Source organism: Castor canadensis, chromosome 10 (assembly GCF_047511655.1).
Source record: "Castor canadensis chromosome 10, mCasCan1.hap1v2, whole genome shotgun sequence".
Lineage (NCBI taxonomy): Eukaryota > Metazoa > Chordata > Mammalia > Rodentia > Castoridae > Castor > Castor canadensis.
The window spans coordinates 145649461-145671067 of NC_133395.1; the positions used below are offsets into that span (position 1 = coordinate 145649461).

General features: G+C 43.1%; 1 protein-coding gene across 6 annotated transcripts in view; it reads right to left on the reverse strand.

Moving 5' to 3' along the window:
- The window catches only part of Nup210 (nucleoporin 210), a 119025-nt gene that overhangs the window by 24878 nt on the left and 72540 nt on the right, over positions 1-21607 (reverse strand). For all 6 annotated transcript variants that reach the window (XM_074044556.1, XM_020176163.2, XM_074044557.1 and 3 more), the window contains 5 exons: positions 5912-6040; positions 4224-4351; positions 3972-4107; positions 2398-2460; positions 1984-2163 (listed from right to left, as the gene is read on the reverse strand). In XM_074044556.1, the coding sequence (XP_073900657.1) occupies positions 1984-2163; positions 2398-2460; positions 3972-4107; positions 4224-4351; positions 5912-6040 (636 nt within the window). The remainder of the gene's footprint in view (positions 1-1983; positions 2164-2397; positions 2461-3971; positions 4108-4223; positions 4352-5911; positions 6041-21607) is intronic.

Consider the following 21607-nt stretch of genomic DNA (forward strand, 5'->3'; position numbering starts at 1 on the left):
TGTGATCTGGGCAAAAGCCTGGCACACAGTAAGTACTCAGTAAACATTCATTCTCTTCCTTTCCTTCAATCCTTCTCACTGCTCAGTCTCCTCCCAGATCCTCGGCCTGGGTGCTGATTGTGTGACCTGGACTGCATGGGTGTGACTGAGCATCTGATCAGGATCACATGCTCAGTATGGGTGTGGGGGCCCCAGGCCAAGCCCCCACCAGTCTGGGTTCAAGAAGATGCCTCTCAGTGGCCAGTGGTTGAGGGCTTCCTCTGTCAAGGACCATGAGGGCCTTTTCCCACCACCTTGCTGACTGGCCAGAGGAGAGACCCAGTCAGGAAGGCAACCAAGCAAGTTCAGGCCACAAAGAAGAGAAAGCTAGGAGGGAACACAGGGCTATGTGTCCTCTAGTCACCTAGGCCCCTGGCAGGAGGAAAAGGGGCCAGTCAGTTCTTGAACCACAATCCTGTCTTTAGAGAGAGATAAAGCACAGCCTCTAGGGTCTTGTATTCCACTCCCCCAGGATGTCTATGTGAACCCTGCCACACCACCAGGACAGATTTTACATGCTCAATGCTTTCTTCCCATCTTCATGAAATCAATACACAGAATAGGGGCAGCTGCCTTTGTTATTCAAAAAGACTTTGTGGTTTAACCAGGATTCTTGGAAGCACATGCTGAAATTGCTGGATAAAGGAGCCAATCAATGAACTCAATGTCAGATCAAAGTCAGCCTCAGATAACAATGACTTGTCAGGCCCCTCTAGGGAGGAACTCACAGCTCCACAGATACTGTGCTTAAATGCTCTGAGCACAGAGCAGCTCAGGCACTGTTTCCAAGGAACCTCCTTGGATGAGGGCGGGAGAACTGAGACCTGGATAAGGTACTTGTCCAAAGTCACACTGTGTACCGCACAACACATTTCATAACAGATCAGGTTTCCAGCCTAGCTGTGGGCAAGACCACAAGCCAGCCTTCCCTGAGACACCTCTGTGAGTCACTGTAGCCAAAGATGTGAGGGAGAGTCCACATGCCCTCGTGGGGTATCCCTGGGCCTTTTGCAGGAAGGGAAATGATCTTCCCTTTGGGAAAGGGCAATACTGAGACTGACTTTCATCTGCTTGGCAGCAATCCACGGGTGTGGGGCAGGGAGAGCCTCCTGAAGAGGAAACTACTCCACCTTGGCCTGCTAGCTGCCCTGCTGACTTAGAGAAACTGTTAGGAAAAGCACTCAGCAGGCACAGAGGCTAGGGAGGCCACTGAACCTGTGGCTGAGCAAAGATGTTAGTGGATGACTCAGGTTTTCTTTTCTCCTAGAAATGAAAATCCAAGCCTGCAACACTGTTTTTCATGTATTCACACTTACAGCTCATGCCTTTGAATTCAGACACGGAAGCTGTGGCACACACAGTACACCTCAGTCAGAGGCAATCCCTTCCTTTCTGTCAGCACATGTGCAAGCCCTGCTGGAAAGGAACTTGCAGGACCCTGAGCCCTGATGTCAAGCAGGAATGGGCCAAGGTCCAGAACTGTCAGTGACCATGGGCCACCAGCTAGTTCCTCAGGGAACTCTTACGTAAAAGGGACAGTAAGTAGCAAACCCCACAAAGGTGGTTGGATGGCTAGAACTGATAAAGGGAAAGCACCAACCTCAGTGCTTCCCAGCACAACTGCCACAGTTTCTCACTGGGAAGCCCCTGGGTTGGGGCTGGGAATACTGGAGACCTTGTATTATACAGAACAGCTGGAAAACTGGGGATACTCAGCCTGTCCCAGGTAGGGGAGTCAGGTATGAGCTTCAAATCCAGAGGACAGGGCCAGGGCCCTCAGAGAGGGGTGGTCCTCAGGAGGCAGACCCCAAACCCAGCAACAGGGCATCCTCCTACCCAAGTAGTCACACCAAAACCAGCTGCTTTGGAACTAGGGTGCCCACCCCAATGCTTCCTTAGTAAGGTGGGTTCTGACAGTGTTAGTCACCAACATATGCATGATACCTGAGAGACAATGATGATTTTCCCCGTCTCTGCATCCACAGCCTGCACAACCCCTAACACAGAGCCATTGCCAATGGTGAGCCCATGTACCAGCCCGGAACTGCTCACTGCGGCCACACTCTCATTGCTGATGGAGAAGAGGATGTTGGACTGAGGCTGGGGACCGCCCTCGGAGGTGATCTGAAGGGTGAAAAACAATGGTGGCACCATCAGCACCTGTCATGTGGGCAGCCTGAGCACACTCCTGAAGAGTAAGGGTGGAAAAAGTGAGGACTGCCATTTCAGCCCATTCTCCATCAGACCAGGACACAGACCCACAGGATGACATGCCTGGAGCCAGTGTGGGCAGGCAGCCTGCCTTGCTGGGGCCTGGCTGTGGTGGAGGTAAGGAACATATGGCCTCTTGGCTCCTACCTGCATCATGGCCCCAATAATCAGTGTCACCTTCCTGGGTATCAACCTGAACGGGGGGAAGACCTGGATGTGGAGACATGAGAGAGAGAAGGTTGCTGACATTGCCAAGCTGCCACCAGCTGCACATAAGGCACACTGAAAATCTCATGAGAGGCACAAGTGAATACAGATGTCACTCCTCTGAAGAGTGCCTGGCACAGCCTAGGGGAGCCTGCATCCCACCCTGTCGACTGACACTCTGCAGCTCTCTGGAGTATGTTCTACTGTTTGTAACTGTGCCTTATTTCATCAAACCCTAAACCCCATGACATAAGGACCTTTGATTCATCTGAGGCGTCCCCTTAGAGAAGCACTTCTCAACCTGTGTCCCCCAACCAGTAGCACCGATAACACCTTGTCAGGAGTACCTATTCCCCAGCTCACCCCAAACCTATAGAGCCAGAAGAGGGGCCCTGTGATCTGGGGTCTGACAAGAACTCTGGGAGATGTAATGCATATTGAAGTTTGTGACCATCTTGCCTTTGAGACTGTCATGTCTCTCCTTTGGAGAGGAACAAAGTGAAATAAAATGGCTTAGACATTACTGTCTCAATGGCCTAAAAAAAAAAAAAAAGAGGGACTTGAGGAATAGGCACTAGTCAGGATAGACAATAGGGAGGTGGGTACCCATCTCTGTGGCAGGGCAAAGTCCCTGCATCCTCATCCTGCAGCCCTCACAAGTCCCTGCTTGGTAGGCATATGGGAAGTACTTACAGGTAAGCAACATCACAAGTGGGCCAAGACACTGCTTATGCATAAGGATTGGTTTGAGTAGGGCTGCATTATTTCCACCCCACCAGGTGAAAGGCACTCTTCCATCTGGAGGCAAAAACCCTCCACCAGCTTTGGAACACAGATCAATGAAGCCCGTCAGCCCATGTGGCCAAAGCCCACAGAGGATGCTGGCAGAAGCCAGTTTAACACTGCTACTAATGGATATACCAACCCAGAGCAGAGTTTCCTGGCTCTGGCATCTGGCCTATGGTGGAGCATGTGAGCACATGAGACAGCCCCGTGTCACTCACTGGGACAGTATGAGGACCTCAGCACTCGCCTTGCCCAGGACCTGCCTGCTCCAGAGCTCCCTTTATGACCACTATGCTTGCACAGCTCCCAGAACAGGTGCTCACGGCCCCCCAAGTGTCTGGTCTAAGGCTCAGAACAGACTGCCCAGGAGTTCTACACATGACCAAAATCTGTCTGGAGCTTTCAGTGAACTACTGCCTTGTGGGAAGAATTGCTGCCTATCTCTTTGCCATGTGACATAGCACAGCCCTTCTCAGAGCCACAGGTACCTTTAGGTACACAGAAGGAAACGAAAAACCACTAAGCCTCCCTTCAGTTTGCCAGTCTAACTTGTGCTGCTGCAGACCCCTGGGATTGCCTTTGGATTAGAGGGCACAGTGAGGCACAGGTTTTAATGTGGCCTCTCCATGGTAGCTCCCTGGACTCTTGCTGAAATCCCAGGCAATCACAATAAAGACATCCCTTCACACTGGGGCTGACCACACATGGAGTGAAAAGACCAGTTTTACTTCAATTTGCTGTGGGGTGGAGCTGACTCTCTGTCCGGCTTTGTCCGTCACACTTGCAGACAGGCTGGTCTGGCCAATGGCCATGCCGTGCACAAGGAACGTGGTGGTATAGTTGTCAAGGGCTTCGTCCAGGGCCCTGAAATGGAGGAAAGTAAGTGCTCGGATTCCTCCTCCAATGTAGACCTGTTGGAGAGGCTATGGCAGGGCCTGTGCTGTCCCCAAGACACCCTCCCTGGTCTCTGGGGGACTTACACCAACGTGACGATCTGGGAAGCTGCTCGGAGCTTCAGGTCCATGAAGGCAAAGTACTTGGCCAGGAAAGGCTTCTTATAAAAGTCCAGAACTCGGACATAGGCTTTGACTGCCTTCCCAATCTCCACCTGCGTTGTAGTGGACAGAGGCTCACAGGTGACCTACGGCACCCATGGCTTTCTGAGACAGAATCAAACACCTCTAACCTAGGGACCTGAGAACTGGAGATGAGTCACCCAGGATGACCTCTACACTCAGCCAATCAAACAAAGACTGGTTAAGTGCTTACTGTATACAAAGAGGCTTGGGGATACAAAGAGGTATAAATTCCACTTCCTACTCCTAATGGATTCACACTGTAATTAGTGAGATACAGTTTAGAACAGCAACAGGCATATAAGACCAGCTCAATAAATGCTCCTGACCGAACAACTCACATCTGGCAGTACATAATGCCTGCAATAAGTACTGAATGAAATGAGAGACAGGGGCTGGTGAAGTGGCTCAAGTGGTAGAGCGCCTTGCCTGCCTAGCAAGCGTGAGGCCCTGAGTTCAAACCCCAGTACTGGTCATCCCCGCAAAAATTAATGAAAGGATTTTTCTGAAGTACCAAGGTAAAACCTCCTTGGACTATCAATATACACTTTTTAAAAAAATGAAAGGCAGGAAGGTAAAATAGGTCTTTTCCAGGGGTGGATCCCAGTGGGAGGGGGGTGGGCATAAGGAAAGAGGGAATGAGGGTGAATGTGGTGGATATATTTTACATTCATAAAAAAACAGAATAATGAAACCTGTTCAAATTGTTCTAAGAAGAGGGGAAGGAGAAGAAGGGAAGGAGGAGAGAGAGAATAATGGAGAGGGTAAATCTAAGATATATTTTAAGCACATATGTAAATATCACAATGTATCCCCCTGTATGACTATTATATGCTTATAAATAACTAAACAAGAAATGAGCGCCAGAAATGCTTAGTGAAGAAGGACAAGTCTAGTAAGCAAATTGACTCCTCATATAATCCTCATGAGATTATATGAGGAGTGTTTGAGGCTGGGTAAGAGAATATTATTTTTTAGCTAATGATACTTTTTAAAAGTAGTCAAAGCTTCTTAAAAATTCCCTTTTAATTATATACCTTTTTATCCACTCAGGAAAACAGGAACCTGACAGAAACCCTCTGGAAGCCTAGCTTTAGTAACTTTGGATATTTTAAATCATAAACATCACTATTTACATGAAAGAAGAATCCAGGTCTATTACTTATCCATTTTGCAAAAGCACATGGCATTGGTCAGTTTTGCTCATTCACCACTGAAATTCCAGAGGGCCCAGATCCTATTATCTGGGGAGTGTGTTCCAAATTGGCAAGTAACCTATATGAGATAGAGGATGGGATTCCCAAGTGAAGGCTAATTTAGAGTAAACTTCAAAAGCAGGATTTATTGCCAAGCTTTGCTGATATCGACTGGGATGAAGAAATATAACACTGGATGTTAACTTACACCATTCACATGGAGCACAGGAGTAAGAGACAGCAGTGCAAGCTCATAGTAACTCAGAAGAGGATGGAGGGACAAAGAAACCCGGAGGAAAAGTAAAGAACACAAGGAAACACCTTCCATGGCTACCTTGTTTTCTTCTGTTTTCTGCAAATCACCAGAGAGGACCACATCATGAAGCTTCCACTGACCTTGTCTACCACACGGATGTACAGCTCCTGAATGTTGGAGACATAAACAACAGCCCTTGCCGGGGCAGGGAAGGCCAGGCACAAGTCGTGGATCATGACGGTTGACGAGCCCGGGAGCAAAGGGTGCACCTGTGAGGTGGAGTAGGTAGGGTCACTCAGTTGCAAGGAGCCACTTTCTGCTTACAGGGCCTAGAGCAGCATCTTATCTCATGGGATACCATTGCCCAGGGACTCCCCAGCCAGTCCCTGGAAGTAGACAAAAGAACTTGCAATCCAAATAGTGCTCTGCCCACCCACATTTTGTCATAAACCCTGCCACCCAGGGGATATGCTGGGAAGGGAAAGTGTTAGGGCTGGGTGGATCCCAAAGAGTGCATTTCATGAAGAGAAGAAAATGGAAACTGCTCAAAGTGAGGGGCGGGGGGTGGGGGGGGTGGCGAGGGGGCGGGGCAGGGAAGGCACAGTGACTTTGAAACACCTGGAGGCAGGGTGAAGATTAAAAGCCTGGATGTCATGTTCTGGCCTTGCCACCTGCCCCTGCAGTCCTGGTAACAGAAGAATATGTTTCACATGGTGTATTATGTGAAACTGTAAGGGGCTGGTAGAATAGGAGACAGCCCCAATCTGAACTCACAGAATCATAGAACCTGAGAACAGACCAGAAAGATCATGTGGCTGTAAGCTTCTGGAGTCTCAACTCATTTCTACAACTCCACCTCTGCCTGCAGTAGTGACCTGTACGACGCTCTGAGTGAATGAACAGTCCATGCCAGTGCTTCCATGTCTTTAGCTGCTGGAGATCCACATTTTTAATCCTTCTTTTCTCTCCGTGCAGCTCTGGGGAACCTACTTTCCAAAGAACCCCCTCCCCCAATACACTGCCTCCCAACTCTTTCATGCTGCAGATGCTAGGCATTCACGTGTACTATGGATGTCTAGCAAATGGACTTGCTGCAACTTGTCATATTGCTTAGACGTAAATTTTAGCTGACCGGTTGTCAAGCCTGGGCAGGCAGGGACAAGTCATGGAGCTAGTGGGTAAGCCTAACTGGCCGCCTCACATCCCCATCTGACTTTGCTGGTTTTACTTTGTGGTCACGGTGTGGGGAGTGATGTTTTTGGCAAGTAGTTCAGTGTTTGCAAAGTTAGACTTTCAATATCAAGAACCTGTGGGGGAAAAAACAGTTTTGACCCAAAGGAGACAACCAACTTTACCCTAGTAAAAAACTCTTCAATGGCTGCCCAGTGCACTAAGAATGAACCTAAATCCATAACAGGCCCTGGGAAGTCTGGCATGGCCTGGCCCAGCCTGCCACTCCAGTGTCACATGCCACACTCCCCGACCACTTTCATGCTTTAGTCACATCAGACTTCTCTCCCATCATCACAGGCAGGGAGCACCTGTGCAAGGGCCTGGCTTCCATCTCCACACCACACAAAGTTCTTGGACTCTTTCTTCCCCCAGCCTCCACCTGCTGGTTCCAATTTCAGCCCTGCCTCCCCTCACCCCAGACAGATCAGGCTCCATCATCAGAGCTGACTTCTCCCAGTGGCTCTTGCCACCTTTGTAACTGCTCAGCTTGTCCTTCCCCCTCCAGGCTGTCCCCTTTCCTCCAGTAGCTTCCAGAGGGAGAGAAGTCAGGTGCTTCATCCTGCTTTACAGAGAGCAAAACTAGCTTAGTTAAGAATTTAAAATTCTGAAAACTCTGTCATTTGGGAAGTGCTAATTCTGGCCCAACTCCTATGGTGTATGGATGGGCAAACTAGGTTCAGATGGTATGTCAGGAACACAACCGTGTAGAGACAGAGCTGGTGACCAACCCAGGTGGCCTAGTTCCCAAATTGGCCTTCTTCCACCCCACCACCCATATCCCAGAAGAACAGGGCTGGATGCCCCCAGAACAGAACTTTTGGGCAGAAAAATAGAGAAGAGGGGAAGTTGGGAAAAGGCTAAGCAGAGAGAGGCCGAAGCCCACAGGTAGCTGAGGGCAGACTGAATTGGAAAGCTGGGTCACACTGCTAACTGCCAATATAACTGAGCTCCAGGCACATCCGCAGATGAGGTGGGCCTATGTTATCTCACACAATGGCTTAAAGTAGATTAACAAAGATCCCAGGGTGGGAGTCATGCTTACACTCAAAAACTATGGCACTGGGATTCGAGTGGTCGCCACCAGCAACATGGGCTGAGGAGTAGGGTCTGGGAGCCCACAGATACCTGGTGTTGCTGAGGACAATTACTACATTTCCCCCAGAGAGGGCTCATTGCAAAGCTGCAGGGAGGAATGGGAGCTTTCTTTGAGAACACAACATGAGGCTCTGATCTGTTGCTTATGCAGAAGTTGCTGCTGTCAGGAGCTGGCACGTCCTTCATAACTCGAGGAAATTACATGGTGCACCCCCTGCTGATAGACCCACGCAGGGAATGCAGGAATGGGTGGGTTCTTTTAATTTTTTTCCTTTCTTTCAAAAGGACCATTTTGCATGCTATAAACAAAGACACAAAATGGAGATGGTGAATCAATTCCTCTTGTGCTTGACTTGCCAGAGGATGGACATGAAGGCGCATTCTGGGTGCTGAAAACAGAGGATGGAGTCAGGCTGCCACCCCCAGAGGACCGCCCTGTGTGTTGGCTTGCTCATCAAGAACAACGTTTTAAAGGAGGGCTCATGAGGCCACCATGGAGACAAAGTGTGCTTGGGGCAGTAAAGAGACCTGGCCATTAGCTGGTGGCAAGTGGGGACCTGTATCCACTCCCTACTAGATGGTGTGTAGGGCTCACACCACCATCTGGAACCCACGTGCTTCTTGACTGACATTCGAGAAAATGCTCGTGAGGGAAAGAATATGCTTGTTTAGGCAACCCGTGCCTAAACAAATTCTCATTTTTAAGTGCTGAAGGTGTCACATGGGAATGCCAGCAAATTCTGAGCCCAAGGAAATGTCCTGTCATCACTTGGAGACACTGAATGCATTACTGCTCAGTAAGAAACCATAACGTCCACTGAACTTGCCAGACCCTGAGGTTCTGCTAGCTTCACTTCAACTCCCTAAACACATTCAACAGCCCTAAACACATTCAAACTTGTCCTGATAGGTGCTGTCTGTAGATGAGTGGGGACTCTCTTGATATTTCTGAACGTAACTGGAACCACAGGCTTGTTTCTTCCATTGTGTTCATCAATGCCAGGTGATGGGCCCAGCCTTGCACTCTGCCCCGAGTACTCACCCTTACAGCCAGGAGGGGACCTGAGCTATAAGGTCCTGGCCTGAGTGTGCACAGGACTCTGTGCAAGCTGAGGACAAGGGTGGGGGATGTGCACCACTACCCACAAATCAGATTCATTGAAAAAGCAGGCCACACTGGAGTTCAAGCCCTGAAGCTGCCACCTCATACCTGCTTCATCCCTGGCAGACCTCTGCACATGTCCTATGACACCATGACTGGCCAGGCTTCCCAGGACAGAGGAGAGAGACACCACTGTAGCTCACCAGAGCAAAGCCTGCCTGCCTTGTTGTCTTGATACCACTGGGCCCCCAGCTCCTGGCACATGACAGGCACTTGATCTTTGCTGAATGGATGCATTGATGAGAAATGTCAAGCACTCAGTGTACAATAGGTTCCTTCCTCCTGTTCTTATAATGATACGGACTTCACTTAGAGGACTTACTTTGAAACGTAAGGAATTGTGGCAAAAATGGAAACACTAAGTTTAAATCAGGTAAACACTCCTTTGTGCAAGCCAGTGGAAAATGAAATAAAGGCCCCTTGCAGAGGGTTCTGGGGGCTGTGTGAGCAGAACTAATCACAGCCCTGCACAGCCCAGGGTGCACTATGTGGACACAAAAACCTCTACCAGAGCCCTGTTGTGTACATCGCACGTATTTTTCCCAGAGATGCTGGGAAGCCAACACATACCCAAGTGCATATCAATAGCAAAGAATGAAGCATTTGCTAGGAGCTAGGAGGAGAACAGCTGTGGGCTTTCTTGTCTCTATGATTAAGGGAAATGAGAATGCAGCTAATTAGCAGCTGGAAAATGCCAAAGAAATGTGTAAATGTGTCCTTCGGAAACAGCTCTCTGAAGGAAGCTTCAAAGGCCCATCACAAGCTATCAACACTCAGTGAAGTTACTCATGAGGTAGAGGTCAGGAGGATTGCAGTTGAGGCCAGCCCAGGCAAAAAATTAGCAAGACTCTCTCAACAAATAAGCAGAGCATGGTGGTACACACAAGTAATCCCAGCTACGTGGGAGGCACAGGGATTACGGTCCAAGGCTGGTCCCAGGCAGAAAGACATGACCCTATTAAAAAAATAACAAGCATAACAGGGCTGGGGAAGTGGTTCAAGTGGCAGAGTGGCTGCCTAGCGAGCATACGCCTAGCAAACCCCAGTACCACACCCACACACACGCACACACCCCCTTGGTGAAAATGTTCTCTTGTAGCTTATGGGACAGGGAGAAGGAATAAGGACTTGATTTCCCTTTGGAGTGGTCTTTGGTATAAGCTGAGAGGTAGGAAGAATGGCTAGACAATTCTTTCTTTTATAAAGGGAATAAAAATGGCTGGCGGGGAGCAGGCATGGTAGCACACACCTATAGTTCCAGTTGCCAGAAAACTGAGGCAGAAAGATTGATTGCCTGAGCCAAGTTCAAAGTCAGCCAGACAACACAGGAAGAGTCTGGGTCTTTAAAAAAAAAAAGGGGGGGTGGGGTTGGGGGTCACTGTTTCTGGCTCCTCAAGCCGTTTTCTCACTACATGGCACCCAGGTATTGAGTAATGTTCTCTTGCCCTGAGATGGCGTCTCATCTTTCTCTAAGGACTGCACTGTGAGAAAGCATCCTCTTCATAGGACAGTCAGAAAACGAGGCTGAATACTATGGTTGCAGTGTTTAGTAGAGATTCCTGCTTTCTCTTGAAAGGTCTGGCCTCACACAGCCACATCCCCACACATCAATGTCAGCTGAAGGCTCCTGTTCAGGCATGACAATGTGAGGAGGCCCATGGCTTACCCCTCAGGGAAACTGCTGGAAGTCATAATAAACACACACACAGTCACAAGGACTTCGGGGAATGGTTCTAAGCACATTCAGTGAGGGGAGAGAGGCTTCCTCAAGCAAATCCACCGAAGCAAGAAGAGTGACAGGAGTCACCATGCTTCCACTCCCCACCCCCACCCAGGGACCTTTACTCCACTCCACGCTGGCCTACCTACAGTCACAGGGCTCTCTCATTGCCCAGCTCCCAGTCTGGGGACTATTTTCCTGAGGAGGAGGAGGTCAGGCTTTATCATCCTGGTCCAGTGACCTTTTGCTAAGGCCAGTACAGGCCAAAGACAGAGGTGCCCTTCCTCTACCCAGCTCCACTCGTGGATGAGGCTTTTACTTTGAGTGCAATACCCATGAGAATAGCAAGGTACCATAATCAGACAGGCCATCCCAGGAACATGGAAGCTTGTGGCTTCATATACCAAGGACTCAGCTTGCAAGCACAGGTGTCTCTCAGAGAGACACACACTGTGCTCTTTTGCTCCAGCACCATAGTTCTGGATAAGAGATTTTGCCAAAGGAGAGAAGCAGACCACAAAACAGAAATCCCTCTCTCCCAGAACTGACTTCATCTAGACACTGTGGAGCAGTTCAAGTCCAGAAGCATCCTGGGAGTGGTGGAATCCATGGAAAAGACAACCAGGAGAAGAAGAATAGAGCACTGGGAGATGGGCTGAACTGGCAGCCTCAACTTGCTGGAGAGGTGGGAGGAGCACTCTTGGTGTCAGAACAAACCTCCAACATCTTCCTTGGGAATGATGCCTTCAAAGTACCCTCACTACACTGGATAAGTTAGTGGAGGAGTTTATGCCTCTCTCAGTAGTTCTAAAGGAAACAGAGGCATCAGACTCCAATAGTGGAGATTAACAGTTGGGTAGTCAGAGAGAGAGAGCTAACAAGGCCTGCAGAAGCCATCATTATCCCAGGGTGAAGATGGATACACCAAGCTTCATCTACTGAAGAGCAATATCAAAGACTTCATACTGTGAGTATGAAGTGTGTATGTGTTACACTTCACTAAAATAACACAGCCAGTCCTTAAAGAAGCAAATGAGTAAATAACAATGATAGGTTCCAGGGTGGGGTTAGAGGACCAATACCCAGTTCCTATGAAAAGTATCTACAGATAATTACAAGACGTGAACGCAGCAAGAGAGTATCATGTGTTCACCAGACAGACAACACACTCTGCCTAGGAGGACAGCAGGTGCCAGCTTCCCCAGACAAGCCTTCAAAGTACCTGTGAGAAATATGGTCACAGGACAACAGAAAATGACAATCAGAAAGGTGAATGTCCTATCACACTGAAAGGCCAATAAAGAGAAGAAATTAGAAAAAAAAGAACCAAAAAGACATTCTTAAGTTGCACACTACAATAATGAAAGGGAAAATTCACTTGGGTGGTTAAGGAGTATATCTGAACTGGCAAAGGAAGAAAGTATGCAGCCCAAGAATACAGAGAACAGTGAGCAGAGTCACAGAGTAGTGTGGGATACCATCAAGAGCTCTAACCACACAAGATGGGAGAACTAGGAGACAGAAAGGAGGGAAAAAAATTGTCCAAAGCAATAGTTAATTAAAATTCCCCAAATTTACTGGAATTTGATCCATATGTCTGGGAAGTTCCACAAAATCAAAATAAGATAAACACACACTTGCAAACAGATACACCGTAGTTTACTGTGGCGCAATAAGAGACAACTGGGGGGGACACAGAGAAGACACCAGCCTGTAGGCTAACATGTTTGCTGGAGAGAAAAGGGAGAAAAGGACAAATGGGAAGAACTCTCCTGGGGCAGCTCTCCCACATCTTCAGAAACTGTTCCTTCAAAGGATCCTGAATTTCAATCAAATCATGTAAACTAAATCATGGTTTAAATAATGTTTAAAGCCAAAGAGTAGCAAAAAAATCTTGAAATCAGTAAGAGAAAATGGCTCATCATTAATAAGAGATTCCAGTAAGATTAACAATTTAACTTCTCATGAGAAACAAAACAGGTCAAAGGAAACAGGGTAGCATATTTAAAGTGTTCAAAAAAACCAAAAACCCAGAAGAACAGAACCTGTAAGTCAAGAATCCTATACCCAACAGCATTGAAAGTGAAACAAAGATAAACAAAAACTGAAAGAATTTGCTACTTGCAGATCTGCTTTATAAGAAATGCAAAAGGAAGTTCTCCAGACAGACACCCCTGACTCCACACAGGAATTGAAGCCCACACAAAAAAACAAAGGACACCTGTAGAGATGATTATGTAATTATAAAACACAGTAGAAATGCATGTTTTTTCTCAACTAACTTTAAAAACCAACCACAAGAATGTTTATAATGTATTTTGGGGCCTAGAATATATAGCAATGCAATATATTTGCCAATAATAGCACAAAGAATATGTGTGAAGCAAAGTTGTAAAGGATTAGTGAGTTGATTCCAGGTGGCAACTCAAATCCAGAACAACAATACAGAGAGGCATCAATGACAAATAAGAGGGTTAATAAGACAAAAGCTGCACGTACATACTTGCTTGTCTTTCTTAGCTTAAGATACATAAAACTGTGTAAAGTAATAATGACAACTGTGCATTTTGGGCTGGAGCTGTAGATCAGTGGCAGAACACCTACATAGTATGTACAAAGCCCTGGGGTCCATCCTCATCCTCAGCAACACACACACACACACACACACACACACACACACACACACACACACATACACACACACACACATATGAAAACACACAAAGGGAATCCAGCTACATAGGAATGATGTTTCAATATTTCACTGCAATTAAGTTAGTATACATGCGGGGTTGGGGATTTAGCTCAGCGGAAGAGCGCTTGCCTGGCAAGTGCAAGGCCCTGAGTTTGGTCCCCAGCACCGAAAAAAAAAAAAAAAGTTAGTATACATCTGGAGCTGTTTCTGATGTTAACATGTAGATGGTAAACCCTAGAGTAACCACTCAAAAGTATATGTAAAAGTCATTAAAGAAATCAGTACTATATTAGAAAATATTCACCTTATGCAAAAGAAAGCAGTAAAGGGGAAAATATATGAGATACATAGAAAACAAAAGATAAAATCAGACAAAATTCCAACTCTATAAATGAAAACATAAAATCCAAATGACAGAATAATAATCAAGAGGCAGGGATTGTCTGATTGAAAACATCTGGTTGCTTACAGGTAACATTTGAGACTAAAGGATGAAAAAACATATCATGCAAACAACAACCTTAAGAAAGTTAAGAGTTGTTATACTAATATTACAAAGACAGATTTTAAAACAAAAAATGTTACTAGAGATAAAAAGAGGGACATTTTATAATTATAAAGGAATCTGTCAGAAGGATATAACAATCCTAAGTATATATGCACTTAACAGTAGAGGCAAAAAATATGAGAAGGAAAAACTGACAGAAATGTAGGGAGAAGCAGACAATTCAACAGTTACAATAGTTGGAGACTTCAATATTTCATTTTCAATACTGGAGAGAAGAGTTAGGCAAGACAAACATATCTTCCTCTCAAATGCACATGGAACAGCCTGCAGGATGTACCATGTGGTAGGCCACACCACACACCTTTATGAATTTAAAAGGATAGAGGGAACACAAAGTGTATCCTCAGGCCACAAGAGAATGAAATCAGAAATCAGTAACAGAAAGAAATTTGTAAAATTTACTTTTTGTTTTCTATGTATCTCATGTCTTTTTTGTTCATCCTTTATTGCTTTCTTTTGCGTTAGGTGATTATTTTCTAAAATATACTGATTAATGATTTTTTTTAGTATATTTTTGAGTGGTTACTTTAGGGCTTACCATCTACATTTTATAAATTTGTAAAAATCTGTAAATTTGTAGAAATTAGACATTATATGCCAAAGTAACTAGTGGGCAAAGAAGAAAACTAAAACAAAATTAGAGTAATTTAAGCTGAATGAAAATGGAGACTCACATAGCAACACTATGCAGCTAAGGCAGGGTTTCGAGGGAAATACACAGCAGTATAATATCTACAGTGGTAAATATTTAAAACATTATTTCACTCAAATCAACAACCTAAGTTTCTCTTCTACTTTAAGAAACTGGAAAAGAATCAGGTGTTGGTGGTTAACACCTATAATCCTAGCTACTTGGGAGGCTGAGAGTGGGAGGACTGAAGTTCAAGACCAGTCCAGGCAAATAGTTGGCGAGACCCCATCTCCAAAATAACCAGAACAAAAAGGGCTGGAGGCATAGCTCAAGCAATAGAGTGTCTGCTTTGTAAGTGCAAAGCCCTGAGTTCAAACCCCAGTCCCACCAAAAAGAAAAGAAAAGAAACTGGAAAAGGAAGAACAAGTAAAGGTAAAACAAACAGAAGAAATGAAGCAATAATGACCAGAGCTGAAATTAGTACAGAAAAGAAAATAGAGAAATACCAATGAAACCAAGTTGGTTCTCTGAAAAGTAATAAAACTGATAATCCTTTAGCTAAACTGAACAAAGAGAAATGGCACCAATTACTAGATTCAGCAAGGAGAGGGAAACCAAATCATGAACAAACTGACAAATAATGACAACTAGGAAATACTGAGAACAACTGTACTAATTGTTATACTTTGGATCTGGAAAATTCCCCAAAGGTTCATGTGTTGCAGGCCTGTCCTGGGCTATAGTGCTACTAGGAAGTGTGGAAACTTTAGTAGAAGGCAGGGCCTGGTTGGAGGAAGTAGGTCATTGGGGCACGCCCTTGAAGGGGATATTGGAACTTTGGCCCTTCCTCTCTCGTCACTTTCTGACAACCATGAGGTATGTAGCCAGCCTCCTCCACTATGTACTCCTGCCATGATGTTCTGCCTCACCACAGGCGCAAAGCAACAGGGTCAAGTGACCACAGACTGAAAACTCTGAAACCACAAGTGAAAATAAGTCTTTCCTCCTTTTAAGTTGTTTCTTTTAGGTATTTTGTCAGTGATGGAAAGCTAACACACCAAAATATATTAGGTAATTTAGATGAATGGATCAATTCATAGCTACTAAAACTTAACTAAAAAAATGATGAAAACCAATCTGAATAAACCTACAAAAAGTGAAGAAACTGAACTAGTAATTTAAAAAACTCCCCGTGGAGAAAATCTCACATCCATGTGGCTTCATTGGTTAACATTCTACCAAATATTTAAATAATTGCTATCAATTCTGCATAAATTCTGCCCAAAATAGAAGGGAGACTTCCAACTTATTCTATGAGTTCAATATTGCCCTGATACCTAAATCAGACTAATGTATGTCATTTTCACAAGAAAATGACAGAATAATCTTTTAAAAATATGAATGTAAAAATCTTGAACAAAACACTAGGTAACTAAATTCAGCTACATATAAAAATATATACATCATTATCAGTTAGGATTTACCCAAGGAATGTCAAATTGGTTCAATATTTGATTGGCAAAATAAAAAAACAAAAACCACATGCTCATTTTATGAGACCCAGAAAAAGTATCTGACAAAATCCCAAATCTCTTCATGACAAAACCCAATAATAAAGTAGAAATAGAGGGCACTTACTCAACTTGATAGAAATATTTATAAAATCCCCACACCATACTTAGTGGTGAAAGACTGCAAACTTTCTCCCTAAAATCTGGAACAAAACAAAGATGGAAGTTCTTGCTGTTACTACTCAACAGTGCACTACAGATTATAGCCAGGACAACAAGGCAAGAAAAAGAAATAAAGCAACTTAATTAACTCAAAGAGAATTCAAATAAGCAACTGAATGAAATAAGGAAGACAATGCAAGATATGAAGGAGGAAGTCAATAAGTGAACAGAAATCCTGAAAAAAATCAATTTGAAATCCTGGAAATGAAAAAACTCAATTAAAAGCCTTACGAATAGAATAAAACAAGTTGAAAATAGAGTACTGGAGATAAAGGAGAAGAATTAGACAAATCAAAGATAAAGAAACAATATTTAGAAAATATCAATGGTACATGCAAGACCTCAAAAGACCGAATCTATGACTCATGGGTACAAAAGAAGAGAAACAAGCTAACAACATAGAAATATATTCAACAATATAATAGCAGAAAACTTCTCTAATCTTGAAAAAGAGAGTCATCCAGGTACAGGAGGCTTTCAGAACACCAAACAAGCAAGATCAGAAAGAAACACCACTATAGTTAATACACTAAATATAGAGAACAAGAAAAAATTGAAAGCTGCAAGAGAGAAGTGACAAGTCACATATAAAGACAAACCCATCAGAATGACAGATTTTTCAACAGAAATTTTAAAAGCAAGGAAAGCCTTAAAAGATATATCCCAAGCCATGAAATAAAATAACTGTCACCCAAGATTAATATATCTAGCAAAACTATGCTCCATAATTGAAGGAAAAATAAGAACCTTCCATGATAAACAAAAACTAAAGGAACTCATGACCACTAAACCAACCCTGCAGAAGATACTTAAAGGAATCCTGCACACAGAAGAGGAAAGTGAATGCAACGAGGAAGATAGAGGAAAGAATAAATCCCACTAGATGAGTAGATTAACAAATGAGGATTAGAAAAGAAGCAAACATCACAAAAACAACAAAATGGCAGGAAATACTACATAGCTTTCAATATTAACACTGAATGTTAATGGTCTCAATACTCCAATCAAAAGATATAGATTGGTGGGCTGTGTTAAAAAGCAAGAACTGGTCATTCGTAGCCTATATGAAACACATCTCGAAGACAAAGACAAACAGTGGCTTAGGGTGAAAGGATGGAAAAATAACTTCCAAGCACATGGACCCCCAAAGCAGGCAGACTATACTCTTATCTGATAAAACACACTGCAGGCCAGAATTAGTCAGAAGAGTCCAAGAAGGTCATTTCATATTAATGAATGGAATAATTCATCAAGAGGAGATAATAATTATTAACATGAAAGCACCAAAAAGTTGGTGCACCCAACTTCATTAAACACTACTGGAATTAAGGGCACAAGAAGAACCTGACACAATCATTGTGAGAGACTTCAGTAGCCCGCTCTCACAAGTAGACAGATCAACCAGAGAAAAAACTCAACAAAGAAACTTCAGAGTTAAATAACATTATAGAACAAATGGACTTAACAGACACCTACAAAACATTTCATCCAGCAGCTGCACAATACATATGCTTTTCAGCAGCTCATGGAACTTTCTCTAAAATAGATCAAATTTTAGGAGCTAAGGCAAGTCTCAACAAATGTAAGAAAATTGAAATAACCCCCTGTATTCTATCAGATCATAACAGAATAAAACTAGAAATAAACAACAAAAGAACTACAGAAAATATTCAAGCACATGGAGACTGAACGACACACTGATGAACAACCAGTGGGTCAAACAAATAAGGGAGGAAGGAAAAAAATTCCTAGGATCTAACGAAAATGAAAACAACACACCAGCCCCTCTGGAGTATAGGAAAGGAAGTGCTAAGAGGAAAGTTTATAGCTATGAAGGCCTTCATTAAAAAAAAGCTCAAATAAAAAGCCTCATGATGCCCTCAAGCTCCTAGAAAAACAATAAGCCAAATTTAAAATTAGCATGCAGAAAGAAATAATAAAGATTAGGACAGAAATTAATGAAGTGGAGATAAAAAAGAATACAAAGAATCAATGAAGCACAAACTTGGTCCTTCAAAAAGATAAATAAAATTGATAAACCCTTAGCTAAACTAACCCAAAGGAGGAGAACGACCCAAATAAATAAAATTAGAGATGGAAAAAAGGGTATCACAACAAAGATCAACGAAATCCAGAAGATTACTAAGGAATGCTTTGAAAACTGATATTCTAAAATAAGTGGAAAAATTCAGCACAAATGGATGAGTTTTAAGATTCATTTTATCTACCAAAATTGAACCAAGAGACATAAACCATTCAAACAGATCTATAACAAGGAATGAGACTGAAGCAGCAAAGAGTCTCCCAACATAAAAGCGCCCAGGACCAGATGGATTCACTGCTGAATTCTAACAGAGCATTAAAGAAGAACTAACACCAATGCTTCTCAAACTATTCTATGAAACAGAATGGAAAGGAATGTTACCAAACTCATTCTATGAAGTCAATATTACTCTGATACTAAAACCGGAAAGGACACTGAAACCAAAAACAAATACTATAGACTAATTTATTTGATGAACATAGACACTAAAATTATCAACAAAATACTTACAAACTGAATCCAACAACACAAAAAAAGATCATACACAACGATTAGGTTGGTTTCATTCCAGGGATACAACATACACAAATCAATAAATGTAATATAATACATAAACAAAAATAAAGGACAAAAAATAGATCATCTCAATAAATACAGAGAAAGCCTTTGACAAAAATTCAACATCCTTTCATGATAAAAGCTCTGAAGAAACTATGAATAGAAAGAATGTACCTCAATATAATAAAGGCTATTTATTATAAACTTATAGCCAACATCACACTAAATGCAGAAGACTGAAATCATTTCTGCTAAAGTCAGGAAAAAGACAAGGCTGTCCACTCTCCCCACGCTTACTCAATATAGCAATGGAATTCTTAGCCAGAGCATTAAGGCAAGAGAAAGAAAGAAAAAGGATTCAAATAGGGAAGGAAGAACTCAAATTATCCCTGTTTGCAGGTAATATGGTCCTATATTTAAAAGACCCTGAAGATTCCAACAACAACAACAAAAAACTTCTAAGTCTGATAAACACCTTCAGATATGTAGCAGTATATAAAATTATCATACAAAAATCAGTACCTCTTCTATGTACCAACAACAGACTAAGAAAGAAATCAGGAAAACAATTCCATCCACAATAACTTAAAAAAAAAAACACCTAGGAATAAACCTAACTGAGGAAGTGAAGACCTCTATAATGAAAACTATAAAACCTGAAGACAGAAATTGAAGAAGACACCAAAAGATGGAAAGACCTCCTATATTTATGGATTGGCAGAATTAATATTATAAAATGGTTATACTATGGAAAGCAATCTACAATTGCAATCAATGCAATTCCCATCAAAATACCAATGCCATTCTTTACAGAAATAGAAAAGCCGATCCTAAAATTCATATGAAAACATAAAAGACTAAAATATTAATATATAGGATCTAAACCTAACAATATGACATGATTGTAAAAGGGGGAGTATTAAGGGGTAGAAGAAACAAATTGGTGGAAGGGGAGAGGGTGATAGCACAGTGATACCCAACAAAAACTACTAAAAAAAAAGGGGGAATAGGGAGAATGGTTAAGAGTAACCTAGATGGGATAAGTGTGATCAAAGTATATTACATCAAAGTTATAAATATCACAATAAAATCCTTTGTACAATTAATGTATGCTATAATTTTCTTAATTATAAATTTTTAGAAGAAAATACAGAGTAAAATTTCACAAGCTCAGATTTGCAATAGATTACTAGATATGATGATATCAAACATAGGAGCAATAGCAGAAAAGTAGACATATTACACTTTATCACAATTTAAAAATTACCAGCTTGAAAAGATGCTACCAAGAAAGTAAAAAGACAGCCTAAAGAACGGGAGAAAAGCACATAAGTGCATGCTTAAAATCTCAGCTACTCAGGAGGGGAAGATTGGGAAGACTGAGGTTCAAGATCAGACAAGGCAAAAAGTTAACAAGACCCCATCTCAACAAATAAGCCAGCTATGGTGGTGCATGCTTGCAGGAGACATCAAATAGGTACATCACAGTCTGAGGTTGGCCCTGGGAAAAAATATGAGATCTTATCCAAAAAACACCTAAAGCAAAATGGGCATGGGGGGGCATGATTCAAGTAATATTGTGCCTGCCTAGCAAGCATGAGGTCTTGAGTTCAAACCCCAGTACCAGCAAAACAAAAAGGGTGAAAAGAGAAAATCTGTGCACACCACACCTAATGAAGGACTTGTATCTAGAATGTACAAAGAAAATTCTAAAAGTAGTAAAGAGATAATAAGTGGGCAAGGCTTCATACCCAAATGTCTAATAAGCACATGAAAAGACACTCAACATCATTAGACAGCAGGGAAATGCAAGTCAATACCACAAGAAGAAACCTGTGTGCCTACGCGAGTGGCTAGATGCTGCAGGGTGACAGCTGCACGTGCTGACGAGGAGCAGGAAGACGGACCTCATACACTGCTGGCAGGAATGTAAAATGGTGTGGCCACATGAGAAAACAGTCATTGGATCCTCAGAAAAGTCAGGTGTGGAGTTACCTCACGACTCAGTAATTCCACCCTGCGATGTACCCAGCAGAAATGTGAACCTGTGTCCCCACAAAACTTGTGCCCAAATGTTTATAGCAGCCTTATTCATAACAGTCAAAAGGTAGAAACTACATAAATATCCACTGGCATATAATGGATTATTTGGCCATGAAAAGGAATGAACTTCTGGTATATGCTACAACATAGATGGACCTTGAAAACGTTAGCTAAGTAAAAGAAGCCAGTTACAAAAGACCACGTAGGGTATGATTCCCTTTATATGAAATGTCCACAATAGGCAAAACCACAGTTAGAATGTAGATTAGTGGTCCCTTAAAGCTGGGACAGGTGTGTGTGTGTAGAAATAGAAAGGTAATAGCTAAAGTGTATGGGTTTTTTGAGGCAATGAAA